We start from the raw sequence: 17,955 nt of genomic DNA on the forward strand, positions 1-17,955 counted from the left end.
GACCCGTCACCGGCAGACCCAACAATCGCGCCCAAAACTCGCACCGGAGAGAGAGAGAACACTGCCGGGGAAGACCCATCGCCGGAAGACCTAGCCAACGGCTCCAAACACTCTTCAGAGGCTAGAGGAATCCCAGCCGATGCAGACTCCAAAGGTAAAGAGAACGAGTTATGGACTGGATCTGAGAAATCCGGATCCAAGTACTGAACCGGATCCAAATTTTGACCCAAAACCACTTCAGAGACCGACCCGGAATCACAACCCAAAGCAGAGGTTGATAGGCCCAAAAAACGCACCCTATTACTCCTGCGATTGGGCTTCGAGACAACCCCTGCACGGATCCGGTCCAACTTACGTTGGATTTGCCCTAGAAGCCTCAACAATCCACTAATACCGATCTTGCCCTTCTTCTTCTTCCTCAGACTCACTGACCCAGCCGCCTCCGCCAGAGGAGAAGACAAGCTCTCCAACGCAGAGCAATCCACGGCAGAACGCAACCCCAAACCGTCATACTCCGAATCCCAACAAGACGACCCCGGAAGCAAATCGAGAGACCTCGGATACTCAACTGCTCTCGCCTCGACGCCCGGAGAAGATCGAAGGACATCCACGAAAGACCTCCCGGAATCGACCCCCAAAGAAGGACCATCCATTATAAACCCCGCCGAAGATGGAACCCCCGACTCCGCCGTACCATCCGACTTGATCTGTGCCGCCATCAATTGCCGAAGCTCTCCCGCGAAACGCCGCCAGCCCCTCCCAAAACGTCCCTCCGGAAGCCAAATGACTCCCTTACGACCACCCTCAGCCAACACCGATACCTCCAAGAACCTTCCGGCCTTATTACCTCCCCCGTGGACCATCGTGGCCTTATCACCCTCACGGTAAGATTTGGCGATTTCTTCCTTCACCTGAACCTGAATCGCCGCTTCCACCGTTTCCACCAACCACGACGAACACTGAATGCTCGCGTAAATATACCCCACGAAACCTTTTCTCCTCTCCTCCAGACGAAGGTTAGGACACCCAACCTTTGCCGAAAGGCAGAAGGTTTTGGCTTCAAAAGAGAATCTGCGTTCCATACGCCGAACCCTAACGCGCAGCACCAGCCGCGCCACCGATCGCAGAAAAAAACTTTCAAAAATTCAAATTTTGAAATTCATCCGAGTCTAGAGAGAGAGAGAGAGACATGGGTCAAATCTAGCTGCAAATGGATTGCTATCATAACATAGCAATCCTTGCTAAAGGAGGCCCTAAGTGCCAATCATCAATCCTCGCGGATGCCGTAGACTTCTCATCATGCTGGACTACGGCAGATGCGATCTCCGTAGCCAGGACCACCTCCAGCGACTTCTCCGATGGATCAAAACTCAGATTGGGATGGCTAGAAACCCTACCCGGTAAAATAGGACCGGCACCCATACCCATCATGGATGCAGGTTTCACCTCATACCCAAACCCGGATTGGGTTTAGATTTAAAGTGTGACTTGGTCCTGGGCTTACACTTAGTGGCCCAAAGCTTCCTCCCTTTATACCGCCCAACAAAGACGGGCTTACGGGTCGGGCCAAATTTTGGAATGCAGCCCAAAACTCCAAACCTTCCAAAATTTTTTGCAAGGCCCTATCCACCTTAGATTTCAACTTCATCTTCCACTATACCACACTCTTCCTGTGGGAAGACGATAATACGCATTTCATAATCAAAAACATGAGGATATAAGAATTCCTCTAGGCGCCCCACAATCCAACATCAAAGGAAAATGATCGGACAGTAGACGTGGCAATCGCCTTAGTGTCACATTTGGGTAATGTTCTTTCCACTCCGGAGAGAGTAGAAATCGGTCAATTGTCGACCATATTTGGTCTTCCTGACCATTGGACCTACAAGCGGCATATCCACCAAACCCTGCACAAAAATGAACTCCGAATACTCCGCCATAGCTACTAAATACTTCGATTCCCTGGACCCCTCACTCGGAAACCAAACCACGTTAAAATATCCCCCAATGCACCATGGCACCTCCCACCAGCTCATTAAGCCAGCCAACTTATCCCATAGCACCCTCCTTTCCACATCATCATTCAGACTATATACTCCCCCAAATGCCCAAACAAAGTTATCATCGACAGTCCACAAAACACAAGCAATAGTATATTGTCCCACACACTCCTCAATCTTGTATTTTTTATTTTATTTTTTTGTTGGTAAAAGTTCTCTTTTGTGAGGGTGCGAGGCTTTAGGTCTATTGGGCTTTTGGGTTTGAGTGGTTTTTCTTCACCACTATTTTGCACTCCATCTTCTGTTAGTAAATTTCTCCTCTATTGTCTTTGTTCATGGATGTAGGCTTGACTAGCTGAACCACGTAAATGTTGGTGTCTTGTATGATTAAATTATTCTATTCTACTATGTCCTACTTTTTTTACAATCCAAATATTAATTTCTCATGGCAAACTGGTATCAAAGCCAAATTCTGCTTCAATATGGGGTACGTGTCTAGTCTTGATGCGTTTGGTATGGCTTCATTAAGAGTGATTGACTCTTGGAAAGAGTTTGTTTTTGGTGAAATTGGTGTAACTCTTGTACATGTGACATCTTGAATTTGGGGCTATTTTAGTTTCATTTTCAAGTTGTTTGATCAAGTGGTTGGTTATTTCAATAGCCTTCTAATATGTGGTTGTGCAAGTATTTGCTTTGATTTGGATTTAGAGAAGACACCTATAAACCAATTCAAGCAAATTCAAATCTTGTACACGTGACACTCTTGAATTTGGGGCTATTACAATTTTGCTTTCAAGTTGTTTCAATAGCATTTAGATTGATGGTTGTGCAATTATTTGCTTTGATTTGGACTTGGAGAAGACACCTATAAACCAATTCAAGCCAAGGTGGAGAAATATTGAATGTGGCTTGGATTGAATAGTGGTACACCATAGAGAAATTCTTTTGCCTGACATGTTTTTGGACGAGTGTCTCAATGATGATTTTGTGTTGTTAAGCTTGACCAAATTCAAGTCAAGATGGAGCTATCACAACAAAGATTGAATTTTTGATGGAATTTGAATCAAGGTGGAGATCTATTGAAAGTTGTCTCCAATTCCTATTTTGGACAAATTACTTATTTATAGTCTTCTTAGCATGGAAGGAAAGTATTTTCCTCATCTAGTATTCTTTGCCCAGCAAAGAATAAGAATTAGAGACACCAGTAAATTAGTATTCATTGTCCAACAAGGAATAGGAATTTGAAAGCCTAAAATAAGTATTGTTTCTAAATATGCAGTGGCTTCAGAATAAGCTCACATACGACTTTAATCCATAGTGGCTACTCCCATAAAAGTAGTTTTTGGGGCAACCACACCAAGAGAACTAGAGAAGAATTTCTCTTTTGTAAAAGTTCCTTTGTGGGGGTGTGAGGTTTTGGGTGTATCGTGCTTTTGAATTTGAGTGTTTTTACTTCACCACTATTTTGTATTCCATCTTTTGTTAGTGAATTTATGTAAATTTTCTCCTCCTGTTGATGTAGGCTGGACACTGAACCATGTAAATATTGGTATCTTGTGTGATTGACTAATTTTATTTTGCTCGTTTATGTGTCTTTGTGTTCCAAATATCAATTTGTCACAACACTGTTTATTCAAGTGGTCATGTGATACTCATTTAAAGAATGAGCTGTTACTTTTTGTGGAGCATGTAGAGATAATTTGGAGAGAGAGAGAGAGAACGATACCTTTGCACAAGAGGTCGTATTTTTATATATTATGTCTTCAGTTCTCAGTGCCATTTTATTATGTTTTAGTTCTCAGTGCTGTTCTATCGTGTCTTGGTGGGTCTATCAGTGTCCAATGTGAATATTATTGATTGATTTTATTTTTACGTCTCTGTAGATCTTTAACTTCCCCCCCCTTTTTGTGTGTCTAGGCAATTTGAAATGTTACTTATACCAACACATCTCTTTCGTGAAACTTAGAACTATAATCTTGCTTCTCATCCTAGTCCCACCATTCCTGTGCACATTGCTCAGCAGTTGAAATCAATGGTTAGTGTTAGGGAAACTCTTACCACTTAAAGTTCCAAGTGGCCATCAAAGTCACTGCTCTTTTGTGTATGGGTACGTTAAAATTACGGCTGAAAATTGTTAATAATCAAATCGCTTGTGCATGATGATTTCTTACTTTGTGCTAGCTATGTGCTTATTTGAAGTTGCAGCATTTTAACTTTCCTGAGTATATTCTTTATTCTAGTTTTTGCCCTTTTATTCTTTTCTTTTTGCTTGGTGTGATGGCCTTCATATTTCTTTGCATTTTATTTCTGTAGTCTTTGGGGTGATTCGATTGTTGTCTTTTCTGCTTTGGATTAAGTTTTATATCATAATTATTTATGCTTCATCAGATTTTACTAATTACTGAGCATTCTCCTCCATATTGTTATCATTTCAATCAACGCAGTTTGGTGAATAAGAACTTTTCCTCACGTGTTATGTATGGAGCTCTGAACTGACAATTCAGCTATTGATGGCAGTGCATGGCATTACCTGATAAAAGTAAACTCCCTCAGTTGCCTGAGAATCATGCTCAGAATGGTTTACATCACAGCCAGCCTTGTCTAGAAGATTCTTTTCTGAGTGGCATCAAACAACGCCTTCTTTCATTCATATTCCGAGGAATATGGAATGAAGAAAAAGATCAGAGCTTGGTTGGTTTTTTGACTCTCCTTTCTATTTTACTTTTAATCTAAGAATATTTTATGTGAATTATCTCATCGTATGCATTGTTTCAGTTGTCTGTGAACAGGACAGGTTATTTTAAAAATCTTCTTTATTTCTACTTCCTTGCATTTCACCACCCAGTCATAGCAGTATCTTTCATATATTTATAATGTTGGATATCTTGCTGTATCTGATAAGAAAAGTATGTGATTTTAAACTCAAATCAATTGAGGATCAACTTCTTGAACCTCACACATAAAAAATTCCAAGGAAAGGTGAAAGGCAAAGATAACAAAGTCTTCCGTACCCTATTCCTTATCAGGAATAGTGGCCCTGCTGGCAAATTCAGTCATTTCTCCCTTCATCATTGATTTTGAAAGTAGTGATATTCTTGTTTTTCAACAGCTTGTCACTAACTTTGAGGCTGGAAGTCATTCTAAACCTCACCATGTGGGTTGGTCTGATAAGGAAATGTACAAAGATTTCTCATAAATGTTGGGTTGTGTTCTCAATTGGCAAAAACCATCATGACAAATTCTGATGTGACAGTCTTCTTTTGAATGCATTCCATTTGCTATTAGGCTGACTATGGGAGTCAAAGGGATGCTATCGAAAGAGGCCATATGATTGCATTTGAGAGAAATAAGAGGAAAAGCCAGCTGGTTCCAACCAGATTTAGAGACAGATCTAACCTTGCAATGCCACAAGAGCAAGCCAAAAAACAACATTGTAGGGAAAAAAGAAGAAAAAAAACAAACTGAGGAGATAAGGATTTGAGGGTGTTATTAAATAAATCATTATGTTTTCACAAGGAGCAATAACCACTTGTGTATGTGGCGTGCAGACTAGTGCTGAAACTTTGGGTTTGAATTGCCAGGTGCACGCCTTTTCCTTTTTTTTTTCTTTTTTTTTTTTTTTTTTTTTTTTCAAATCAATGGGCCCACTCTATACAGACCCAATGGGTCCACTGTATTGGGCTGGCCCAAATGGATTAGCCCACTTACTCAACCCACCTTTTTTCTTCTTTAATTGACTGGTTAAATAACACTGAGATAGTGTGAGGCGAGGGGGCATGATGTAGACAATTGTGTTGATAGTTAAAAGATCTTAAGAAAAGTCATTTTGAAGGGAAGACAAGGGTATGGTATGATGTTCAAGGTCTATTAATGTGTCATTCTGGTTGTTGGAAAAGTAAATTTACGTCTAAGAAAGGAAAATATGTATTGAAGAAGAGAAGTGCTGAAGAAGAAATGCATTGAGGAATGAAAGTTTCCATATGCACTATTTGATTTCTACTATGTAATAAATGTATTTTTCATAATAGGTTGTAGAATTTTTTATTAAAGGTTGTGTAAGTTTAGAAGGCACATCATCTGGAATAAGACAATTTTCCCTTCTTTCCTCTCCCATTTTTCTGTCTTTCTTTTCCACTTGGTATCAAAGCAATTGTAGTTGGTTTTCTGGGTTGTTTTTGGTTGGTGACTATGCCGCCAAAGCACAGAAGACCAGATTGGCCTTGGGTCTATGCTTGTTGTCATAGAAAATCCATTTTTGAGATTCTTTTGCAAAGTGTGGAGCATCTTGGGTGATTCTGTGCCATTGGCGTCATAGGAGGACTTGCACCAATTGAAGCTTCTTATTCTTGATTGACATGAGTGCTTGAAGGGGATTGTATGTGGGTGAGGAGACTTGGTGGTTTGATTTGGATTCATCCTTAGAATGCTTGGATAGCCGCATCAAGTCTGGTGACCCAGGGGTGCTTTGTAAGTTGGACATGGAGAAAGCCTATGAACACATCAACTGGAAGTTCTTGCTTTATTTGCTTAAAAGATTTGGGTTTGGGGAGAAATGGTGCTCTTGGATAGCTCATTGCATCTCATCGATGCGCTTTTCCGTATTGATTAATGGCTCTTCTTCCGGATTCTATGGCAGCTCTTGTGGGGTTAGACGGGGAGATCCTTTGTCCTCTTTTTTGTTCATCATTGTTATGGAAGCTTTTAGTAGAATGATTTCTGCTACCAAACATCACGGTTTGCTCTCAGGTTTCACGGTGGGGTCAAGACCTTTTGAGACAATTAACATTTCTCACTTACTTTTTGCGGACGATATTTGGTTTTTTGTGGGGCTAATGTTGACCATATGTTCTCCCTATGAGCGTTGCTTGTTTGCTTCGAAGCCGTCTCGGGTTTAAAGGTGAATATGACCAAGTCGGCTTTGGTCCCAGTGGGCAATGTGGATAATGCGGTTGAACTGGCTAGAACTCTAGGATGTGTGACGTCATCTCTTCCTTTGAAGTATCTTGGCCTTCCCCTTGAGGCTCATTTTAAGGCTAAGGTAACATGGGACGGCATTGTGGAAAAAGTTGAGCGTCTGTTGGCTAGTTGGAAAATAATATATTTGTCTAAGGGTGGTAGGGTTACCCTTATCAAAAGCACTCTTTCCAACTTACCTACATGCTTTTTGTCTCTTTTCCCCATCCCCGTCGCAGTGGCAAATCGTATCGAGAAGTTTCAACGTGATTTCCTATGGGGTGGATTAGGTGAAGAATTTAAATATCATTTGGTTAAGTGGTCCAAAGTTTGCTCTCCTATCTCCGAGGGAGCCTAGGGATTTGCAATTTGCGTTCGTTCAACCAAGCCCTTCTAGGGAAATGGTTGTGGTGTTATGCGAATGAAAGTGAGGCTTGGTGGAAAGCCGTTATGGATGCCAAATATGGTTGCAGTTGGGGTGGGTGGTGTTCTATCGACCCCCCAGGGACGTATGGGGTGGGCCTTTGGAAGTATATTACAAGGGGCTAGAGATTCTTTTCGAGTCATACTAGATTTGATTTGGGAGACGGTTTGAAGATCAGATTCAAAAATGATGTGTGGTGCGGCGAAGCTAGTCTCAAGGTAGCTTTTCCTGCTCTTTTTAGCATTGCCGCTGTGAAGGATGCGATTGTGGCTACTAATGTGGATCTTTCGAGTGGCACCCTTCAATGGAATATTAGTTTTGTTCAGTTGATTCATAATTGGGAAGTGGATACGCTGGCCTCCTCCTATTCTTCGCATTATTCCCTTAGAGTAAGAAGAGAAGGGGAAGATAAGCTTTGGTGGACCTTGTCCCGCAAAGGGATTTTCGATGTTAGATCTTTTTACAAGATCATCACATACAAAGACAATCCCTCTTTCCCTTGGAAGAGCATCTGGCGGACTAAGGCTCCCCCCAAAGTTGCCTTCTTTGTTTGGTTGGCTTCTTTGGGGAAGATTCTAACATTGGATAACCTTAGGAGAAGACAAGTCATCGTGGTTAATCGGTGCTGCCTTTGTAAATTGGATGGGGAATCGATTGATCATCTTCTCCTCCACTGCGAGGTGGCTCGAGCCTTATGGATCACAATATTGAGTCGATTTGGGCTTTCTTGGGTTATGCCTAATAGTGTGGTGGGTTTAAAGGCCTGCCGGTGGTTTGGGGGTAATTCAAGGAGTGCGGTTGCCTGGAAGATGGTGCCTCTTTGCCTTATGTGGCGCATATGGAGGGAAAGAAACAATAGGAATTTCGATAATCTTTAGAGGACTTTGGAGGAGCTCAAGTCCTATTTCTTTCTTTCCCTCTTCTCTTGGACTTCTGCTTATTTAGCTCCTTTAGTTATTAGCTATTCAGATTTTCTTGCTCTATTTTCTCCCTAGTCTTAGGCGTTCTCTTGTATACTTCCTGTTTGCTAGGGTTGCGCCTCTCTGCGTTTTTTGATTTACACAACATTACTTATCAAAAAAAAAATCTTTGACAAGAACCTGACTTTCTGATGTAGTGATGAGTTTTTTTGGTGGTGGCCTTGTGCAATGGTGGTGGAAGAAATACAAAACGACAGGTCGTTTTGTGAACACCAGAATGAGTCGTATAGGCATGGAGAAAACGACATGTCGTTTAGCTAGGACTGAACAACAAGTCGCTCAATTAGAAGCTCATAACAGGCAAGTCTTCCTAAACAACAGGTCGTGTAGCGCAGGGGGAAAAAAAAAAGAAAAGAGAAAAGAAAAAAGAAAAAAGATGCTACTGTATTTTTGATTACTTGGTATGTGCTGTTTAACTTAAATAATTTGCTAAGCCCAGATGTGTAGTGGAGCAATTTGTTTGGTTGGATATTTGATTTAAAAATTTCGAAGACAAATCATACTCTAGAAATTCATGAGAAAGGTGTAGAGTCAGGTGACCTCCTATAGTGAAAACCCAACTCTCCAAATCACAACTGTGAAATTGGATGGGCTCAACTATCTCGCTTGGTCACAATTTGCTCTTTTGTATATTAAGAGCGGAGGGAAAATGGGGAACTTGAATGGAAAAATTGAAGAACCAAAGTTTAGACGACTTGGCTTATGACAAATGGGAAGCATAAAATTCTACCATTATGTCATGGTTGTTGCATTCAGTGCAACCGGACATCATTCAGGGATACTTGTTTCTCCGTACAGTTAAAGAAATTTGGAATGCAGCGGCCCAAAACTATTCCCAAATGGGAAATGCAGCACATATCAACGAATTGAAACGTCTGATTCATGGAACAACTCAAGGGGAGGGGTATGTTGCAACCTATTTTCCTCAGCTTCATGTACTGTGGCAGGAACTAGATCATTACCAGAACTTCCAGACTGCATGTGTCGCCGATGCTATGAAAATTCAGAAAATGGATGAAGGTCATATCTATGAGTTTGTAGCAGGGTTGAATTTTGAATATGATCAGGTTTGAGTTCAGATATTGGGAAAGGAGCCTCTTCCATCTCTTCAAGAGGCATTTGCCTATGTTCAGAATGATGAGAGTTGCAGAGGTACCATGCCCACTCTTCTTCCCAAGAACAATCAGCCTTGGTGACCACATCTCATCGCACAGGAAATGGAGATTTTAAGAGTTGTGATAGTGGGAAAGCAAAGAAGGTCAAGCTGTTTTGTGATCAATGCCATAAATCATGCCATACTAGAGAGACTTCTTGGTGACTCCATGGTTGCCCTACTAGAGGTAGAGGAGGTCGTGTTGGTGGAAGTACTCATCCTCAAGTTAATCATTCATCAACCTTTTGTCAAACACCTACTTCAAGCTCTCCTACTCCTAAGAGTGGGTCTCTTGGCAAGGAAGAATTGGAAACCCTTTGTCAACTGATGTCTCAATTAGAACCACAACCATCAGTTGTGGTGGTTCATTGGCCTCGGGAAATCCTCCAAGTGGTTGGGCATGTAGTAGGGTGAGAGTTTGACTCTTGAAATGGGAATCTTTAATTCTATTAGTATTAAACCGCCTTGAGTCTCACTAATGCTTTGATAGGATTGAGTCATGCTATTGCTCAGTCGGACTTGAGAGAGTGCCTGCGGTAATTACCGTCTAGGCCCCTTTTGTGTGGCTCCCAATGAGCAGGTGCTACTATGGTTACACTCAAGTAGAATAGCTACAGTTAGTCTTTCCTGCCTACCTTTTTTAATTAGAAAAAAAAGAAAAAAACCTAGAACCACCTACTAATGCATCTTCCTCCTTGGCACATTCAGGTAATTTAGCTTCATCCCTAAATGTAACTTCCATTGGGAATATAGACAATTCTGATGAGCCGTGGATAATTGATTTGGGGCATTGGACCATATGACTAGGTTATCATCTATGTTCTCTTCATATCATCTTTGTTCAGGCAAAGAAAAAGTTAAAATAGCTCATAAATCCCTATCATTTATGTCTGGAAAATGTCTCTTTGTTTTTTTTTTTTTGACATGTCCGCACAAGAGGGGGAGGGAGATTTGAACTAGTGACTTCCGCTTCATTAGACATGGTCCTAGCCGATTTAGCTACTCTTGAGGACTCTTTCCTTTGTTTTACATGTGTCTAATCTTGCGAATTAATTGCTCTCCATTGCTCGAATTACAACTGATTTGAATTGTTGAATAATTTTTTATTCGCATTATTCATCAAACAATCTTTATAGCTGATCACACATTGTTCATCAAACGATCTTTACAAGGGAAGGTAACTGCCTTGATTGTGTATGTGGATGACATAATTCTGACTGGGAATGATATTGAAGAAATACAAAAGTTAAGGAAATATCTCACCCATGAATTTGAAATCAATGACTTTGGGAAGTTTGAAATATTTTCTTGGCATCAAAGTAACTAGATCAGGACATGGTATATTTGTCTCTCAATGAAAATATGTGCTTGATCTACTCAAGGAAACACGGATACGTGGATGTAAAGCAGTTGACAACCATTAGAGCAAAACAAGAAGTAGGGGAGAGTGATGAAAGTTCTCTAGTGGATAAATGTAGGTATCAACGAGTAGTTGGCATATTAATATATTTGTCACATACTCGTCCAGATATTGTTTATGCAATTAGTGTAGTGAGCCAGTTTATGCACTCACCCCGGGAATCTCATATGGAAGTAGCATACCGAATACTTTGATATTTGAGATCTTCATGGGGTAAAGGGTTGTTGGTCGTCAAACATGATCATCTGAATATAAAAGCTTATACATATGCTTCATTGGGCGAGGTCCTTCACAGATCGAAGATCTACTTTAGGATGTTGCACTTTTGTGGGAGGAAATCTAGTTACTTGGTGTAGTAAGAAACAATCAGTGGCTACTAGATCTAGTGCAGAAGCTGAATTTTGAGCCATGGCCTACGGGATGTGTGAATTATTATGGTCGAAGATTCTATTGAAAAAACTCATATGATTACAAGGATTCAATGAGATTATATTGCGACAATAAGGCTGCCATTAATATTGCTCATAATCCTGTTCAACATGATTGAACTAACCACGTTGAAATGATAGACATTTTATTAAGAAAAAACTACGTGCAAGATTGATTTGTTCACCTTATGTGAAGACTAGGGAACAACTAGCGGATATTTTGACAGGAGTGTCCAATAGCATTCTTAATTCGGCATTGAGAAAGCTGGGCATGCCCAACATCTTTGCCTCAGCTTTAGGGCAGAGTGTTGGAAAAGTAAACTTACGTCTAACTGTCTAAGAAAGGGAAATATGTATTGAAGAAGAGAAGTCCTGAAGAAGAAAACATGTTGAGGAAGGTAAGTTACGATACGCGTTATTTGATTCCTATTATGTAATAAATGTATTTTCCATATGGGTAGTAGAATTTTTCTTACTTAACCTTGTGTAAGTGTATGAAGCACGTCATCGGGAATGAGACAATTTTCCTTTCTTTCCTCGCCCATTCTTCTGTCTTTCTTTTCAAGTCTGGTAGCATAAATAGTCTGTATTTGAGTCTACTTGGTTAATGATTGCATTTATGGCAGTTAGGTTGACTAGAATTTTCGAAAAGGGTTTTGATTATAAAAGATTGGGAATGAATCTTGTTGAAGTCGGACCGTGTTTTGGTATTGCCATTATCTTGTAAAAAATGGGGCTTTTGGCCTATTATTGGGTATTTACATTTTCAACTTTAAGGCACTATTGTGTTTAGTACAAGAGGCTTTTAATCAAGATCAAACAATCTCTTTTTGCCATTCTCTTATTAGTCTGCTGGAATATGTCTTCCAATTTGAGTGCTTTAGTGCATGGTCCATGTTATAGGCTTAGTTGGGCACATCCTGTTTGCGTGTGATAGTATTTTACTGCTAATATTTTTAGATGTTATTTGAATAACTTTTGGTGGAGCTATATTGCTTTTCACTTGTCAATAGCCTCGATGAAATCAAGCTTGGTGACTGCTCCAAAGTTTGCACCTAATTTATATGTCTTTTTCATTGCTTTAATTGCACTCTCTTTTGGCTTCCACAGAGGGTCCAGGGCTTGAAGAAGAAATTTTATTTCCATTTTCAAGATTATGTGGACTTGATTATCTGGAAGGTAGGTTCTTAACTGTTTTTGTATGCATGTTTATGTGGTGGTTTTGCAACATTACTTAAACGTGAACATCACTTTCATATCTTGTTATTACATATTTTCTCGTGCATATTGAACAAATTTTATTGTGCACTTCAAATATGACACTTAACCAGGGTGTTTATACACAACTCTGGACAGGTGCAGTTCTTGGACCGGCACCACCTGCTAATCAAGTTTGGTAGTGTGGAGGGAGTGGTAAGGTTTTCTTCTTCTTTCTAATATTCTGATTTATATCACATAAACTACTGCCTTTTGCAACGGTTTTCCAAATAATGTGGGAACTACAGGACTGCGCTGGGGAATGAGCCTTTTAATCACAGTAGTTGGACTTTTCTGTGGTTTCAATAGATGTGATTATATGTTGATATTATGTGTGTCTATGATGGTAATTCACATCATTTTCACTTTTTAAACTTGACTTTTTTTATCTGTTGTGGTGAATTGTCAGTTCTGCCTTCATTGATTTTCAGCAACTCTATGGACCTTCAACCATAAACTGTTTGTAACACCATTAGTCAGCCTTGAGACTGCTTTTATTTTGTCCAGCCTTTTTGACCAAAAAACCATAACCCTAGCTTATCCAAAGCGCTAAAATAAACCGCTGCTAGAAAATCTTGCTACTATTATTTTAGCTCCCAGCAGCTCAAAACCCTCCAAGATTCAATCTTTTCAAGTTCAAATCAATCTTTCCAACCTCTAAACCTAAGATTCCTAATGTTGCTGTTTGACCATAAAATCATCAGGACTCTTTGGGCTGCAAAATCTTTCAAGAAATTAGCCTAAGAGTCCTTGTTGCTGCTGTCCTTCGCAATTTAGTATCAAAGCTCTTTGGGCCACAAAATCTTCCAAGAAATTAGCCAAAGATTCCTCTGTTGCTGCTGTCTTACGCAATTTGGCATCATAGCTCTTTGTCCCACTTCACATAAATTGCATATCATGGATCATAAGTAGAAGGCTGTGACTGAGAAATTTCGAAGGGACACAATTCTCTTGTAATTGGAGTTTTCTTCTATGCTTGCCATTCTTACCATAGATCCTATGATGCAGTATGGGCACAAAACCTGCTCCTGAAAGACTCATCAATTCTATTCCAACAATAGACTCTGTGATGTGTTATGGAGATCAAACCTCCTTCTGAAAGACCTTTTGATGCCAATATAGAAATCAAACCAGTTCCCAAAAGGGCCAAATAGGCATTCCTGTTTGACGTAAGACATATTTCTAAGAGGAAAACAAATATTAGAGTCCCAGTTAGTTGAGTGTGGACCTTGATATGCATTAATATACTAATTAGGTGCCTCCGTTTGCTAGCTTAAGCTGTTGTGTTGGATGTTTTAACATGGGATATTAGAATCTGGGTTGTTTGTTTTTTGACTGCATGTGCTAGGGTTGTTTGCATCTGTTGGATGAGACTGGTCGTCTTTTTTTTTTTTTTTTGTTTTTTTGACCCATTTGCATCTCTATTAGTTGAGCCCAATTCTCTGTTTTCTTTTTTCTGTTGGGCCTGGAGGTGAGGAGGTGTTAGAGAGTCCCACATTGGTTGAATGTAGACCATATGGGTTTATATATTATTTGACCTTGCCAAACTCTTAACAGAAAGAAAAGAAAAGAAAAATAAAAAAAAAAATCAGTGGCTTAGCATGATAGTGAAAACCTTTCTTGCTGGGTACCATGCATGAGGGAAGGCCCAAAAATTGAGATTAAAGGAAATCTTTTGTCAAATGGATCCTAGGTGGGGTTACCACAGTGATCCAAGAATCTTTAATTTCTATAAGAGTCAAGTGATATGTTAGAAGTGGTGTGGCTCATTTAATTCCACTTTGGAGGCAAATCAATACTTTTAATAATTTAATATAGTTATTTTCAATACATTCATATTTTCTGATGCATCTTTTGCATTATGCCTTTTCTGGTGTATTTGGAGAGAAAGAAATGATAGGAGTTTTGAAGACCGTGAGAGGACAGTGTGGAACTGAAGTCTTTCTTGAATACTCTTTAGCATTGGCAGCTGCTTTAGACTATTCTTCTTTGTTTGGTTTTCATGATTTTCTTGACCCTTTTTCTTTTTCTAACTAGGTGTTTTTCTTTCTTGAATACTCTTTAGCATTGGCACCTTTTGCTCTTTTTAATAATATTTCGATTACATATAAAAAAAGTTTGTTTTTTGTGGTATTATAATTTGAGTTAAGAATTTGAAGATAAAAGATTGAAATTTGGCATTTTTGTATCAATTGACTACCATTCAAATGAATGATTTTTCGGTCTCAGTTTTCAAAACTCTCTGTATGCATAATTTAGTTTTTCTTTTGAGAAAAAAAAAAAAACATTATTTAGACCTGTTAAAGAGCCGATCTGCATTCTTTCTTTTTTTTTTTCTTTTATCAATAATATCAATTTATTAAAAGCGCAAGGGGCGCAACCCATGTACACAGAAAGTATACAAAAAAAGCCCACGCACACAAAACATTTAATTTGAAAATGACGTAAATAAATCTAGAAATTTTGCAAGCATTGAAACTTGCGAAGAATGCCACAAAACTCTCCATGAGAATTATTTGAGATTAAGGAGATCTCTTCATTTATGTACATATACTCTAGTTTCTCTTTTGAGAAAAAAGATTATTTGGACCTGGTAAAGAACAAAGCTGTGTTCTTATTTGAGATTTAGGAAATCTCTCCATTTTTTCGCGTTTGTTCATCTAATCACATCCCTTGATTAGGCACAAGTCACAAAACTCTCCATGAGAATTATTTGAGATTAAGGAGATCTCTTCATTTATGTACATATACTCTGGTTTCTCTTTTGAGTAAAAAGATTATTTGGACCTGGTTATCTGTCCAAGGGGGCTAGGCTCACCCTCATCAAGAGCACCTTATCCAATCTTCCTACCTATTTTCTGTCTTTTTTTCCTATCCTTGCTTCTGTGGCGAATCGCATTGAGAAGATTCAACGGGATTTTTTATGGGGTGGGCTCAACGATGAGCCTAAGTTCCACTTGGTCAGTTGGCACGAGGTTTGTTCTCCGATGTCTAAGGGTGGTCTAGGGATTCGGAGTTTGCGACTTTTTAATCAAGCTCTTTTGGAGAAATGGTTGTGGAGATTTGCTCATGAGGAAGAAGCTTGGTGGAGAAGAATCTTGGTGGCAAAGTATTGGGTGTTCTGGGGCGGCTGGCACTCTAAAGTTCCTCGTGGAACGCATAGAGTGGGGTTATGGAAACACATTTGTAGGGGTTGGAGGTCGTTTTATCGTCACTTTAGATTTGATCCTAGCTTGGGATCGAAAGTCAAATTTTTGGAGGATATTTGGTGCGGCGAGATGTCCATCAAGGATGCTTTTCCCAGTCTATTCAATATTGCTAGCAATAAGGATGCTTCCATTGCGGATATTAGGGAGTGTTTAAATGGTATGATTCATTGGAATGTTACCTTTACTCGTAGAATTAATGATTGGGAGGAGATGGTCTTAGCCTCTCTATTCTCGCTCTTATATTCACTCTCGATGCGTGGGGAAGGGAGAATCGGATTTGGTGGATTCCTTCAAGAAAAGGGAAGTTTGAGGTTTGCTCTTTTTATAGGAAGCTTGTTCTTAAAGAGCCCAACCATTTCCTTTGGAAAAGTATTTGGTGCATCAAGGTTCCTTCGAGAGTGGCATTTTTTGCTTGGTCGGCCGCCCTTGGGAAATCTCTTACCTTGGATAATGTTCGAAAGAGAGGTATTGTTGTGATTAATCGATGTTGTATGTGTGAATCGGAAGGGGAGTTTTTGGATCATCTCTTTCTTCATTGTGGGGTGGCGCACACTTTGTGGGATGTTATCTTCTCTCGTTTCAACATGTGTTGGGTTATGCCTAGAAGCGTCAAGGAGATGTTCGCTAGTTGGTGGTCGGGCTGAAAATCCCATAGTGCTGTGGTATGGAAGATGGTTCCCCTTTGTCTTTTATGGTGCCTATGGAAGGAAAGGAATGCTAAATGCTTCGAGGATTTGTCGAGGAACCTTGAGGACCTTGTTCATTGCTTTTTGTACACGCTTTTCACTTGGACTGCAGGCTGGCTTGCACCCTTAGTGATCAATTTTCCTGATTTTCTTTTTATGTTTTCTTCTTCTTTCTTCCCTTCTTAGTCGCTCTCTTGTATACTTCCTGTGTATTTGGGTTGCGTCCATCTGCGCTCTTTTAATGCATCATTACTTATAAAAAAAAAAGATTATTTGGACTTGGTAATGAACAAAGCTGTGTTCTTATTTGAGATTAAGGAAATCTCTCCATTTTTTTGTGTTTGTTCATCTAATCACATCCCTTGATTAGGAAGCCCAGTTTCCTAAATTCCTACCAAGAATTTGCTCAGACCGTTTCCTTGTTCTTCTAGAGTGCAGAGGCTTTCATGGAGGTAGAAGGTGCTTTAAATTTGAGAATGTGGCTAAAATTTGAGGGTTTTGTGGATGGGGTGAGACAATGGTTGACTTCTTACTGCTTTCAAGGCTCCCCAAGCTTTGTTTTGGCTTGTAAACTTAAGGCTTTGAAAGACGATTTAAAAGTTTGAAATGAGTAGGGGTTTGGCAATGCTGAGAGACAGAAAAGGTTTCTATTGAAAGAATTGCGAGTTCTTAACGGTTTGGAAGTAAAGAGAGCATTGTGTGTTGAAGAGAAGTTGAGGAAGGAGAAAGCTGTCAGTGATTTGGAGAGGGCTACTCTCTTGGAGGAGGTAAGTTGACGCAGAAATCAAGGGCGTTGTGGTTAAGAGACAAATGCATTGGGTTTTTCCATCGAGCGGACAATTTGAATTGAAGAAAATTTTCCATTGAATCCTTGTTGGTTAATGGCTTAGTGTTATCAGATCAGGCTGAGATCAGAGACCACATAGTGTAGTTCTATAATAGTTTGTTCATTGAATAGTTCAATTGGCGACCTAAATTGGATGACCTTTTTTTTTTTTTTTTTTTTTTTTTTTTACATTATTGATGAGGTATAGGTCATTTGGTTGGAGAGAGCGTTTAAGGAGGAAGAGGTATTGAAGGCGGTGAAAGCTATGAACAGATAAGGCACTATGGCATTCTTCCAAGCTTGTTGGGATGTAATTAAAGTAGATATAATGAATGCTTTCTAGGAGTTTTACGCCAGAGGCAAGTTTGAAAGAAGTCTTAATGCTACTTTCATTGCTCTTATTTTGAAGAAATCAGGGACCATTGATATTAAGGACTTTTGTTCTATTAGCCTTGTGGGTGGAGTCTACAAAATTGTTGCAAAGGTTATAGCAAACATGCTGAAAATAGTTGTGGAGAATATCATATCCAAGCCTCAGAATGCTTTCATCAAAGGTAGGCATATCTTAGATTCCGTTCTCATAATTAACGAATGCCTTGATAGTTGGTGAAAATTATAC

At 39.7% G+C, this 17,955-nt stretch overlaps 1 protein-coding gene across 1 annotated transcript in view; it reads left to right on the top strand.

Moving 5' to 3' along the window:
• Nucleotides 1–17,955, top strand: part of LOC132179004 (light-mediated development protein DET1) — a 29,853-nt gene that overhangs the window by 6,957 nt on the left and 4,941 nt on the right. Inside the window, exons 6-8 of the mRNA XM_059591610.1 lie at nucleotides 4,518–4,691; nucleotides 12,469–12,537; nucleotides 12,715–12,771. Coding sequence (XP_059447593.1) covers nucleotides 4,518–4,691; nucleotides 12,469–12,537; nucleotides 12,715–12,771 — 300 coding nt within the window. The remainder of the gene's footprint in view (nucleotides 1–4,517; nucleotides 4,692–12,468; nucleotides 12,538–12,714; nucleotides 12,772–17,955) is intronic.

Source organism: Corylus avellana, chromosome ca4 (genome assembly GCF_901000735.1).
Source record: "Corylus avellana chromosome ca4, CavTom2PMs-1.0".
Classification (NCBI taxonomy): Eukaryota; Viridiplantae; Streptophyta; class Magnoliopsida; order Fagales; family Betulaceae; genus Corylus; species Corylus avellana.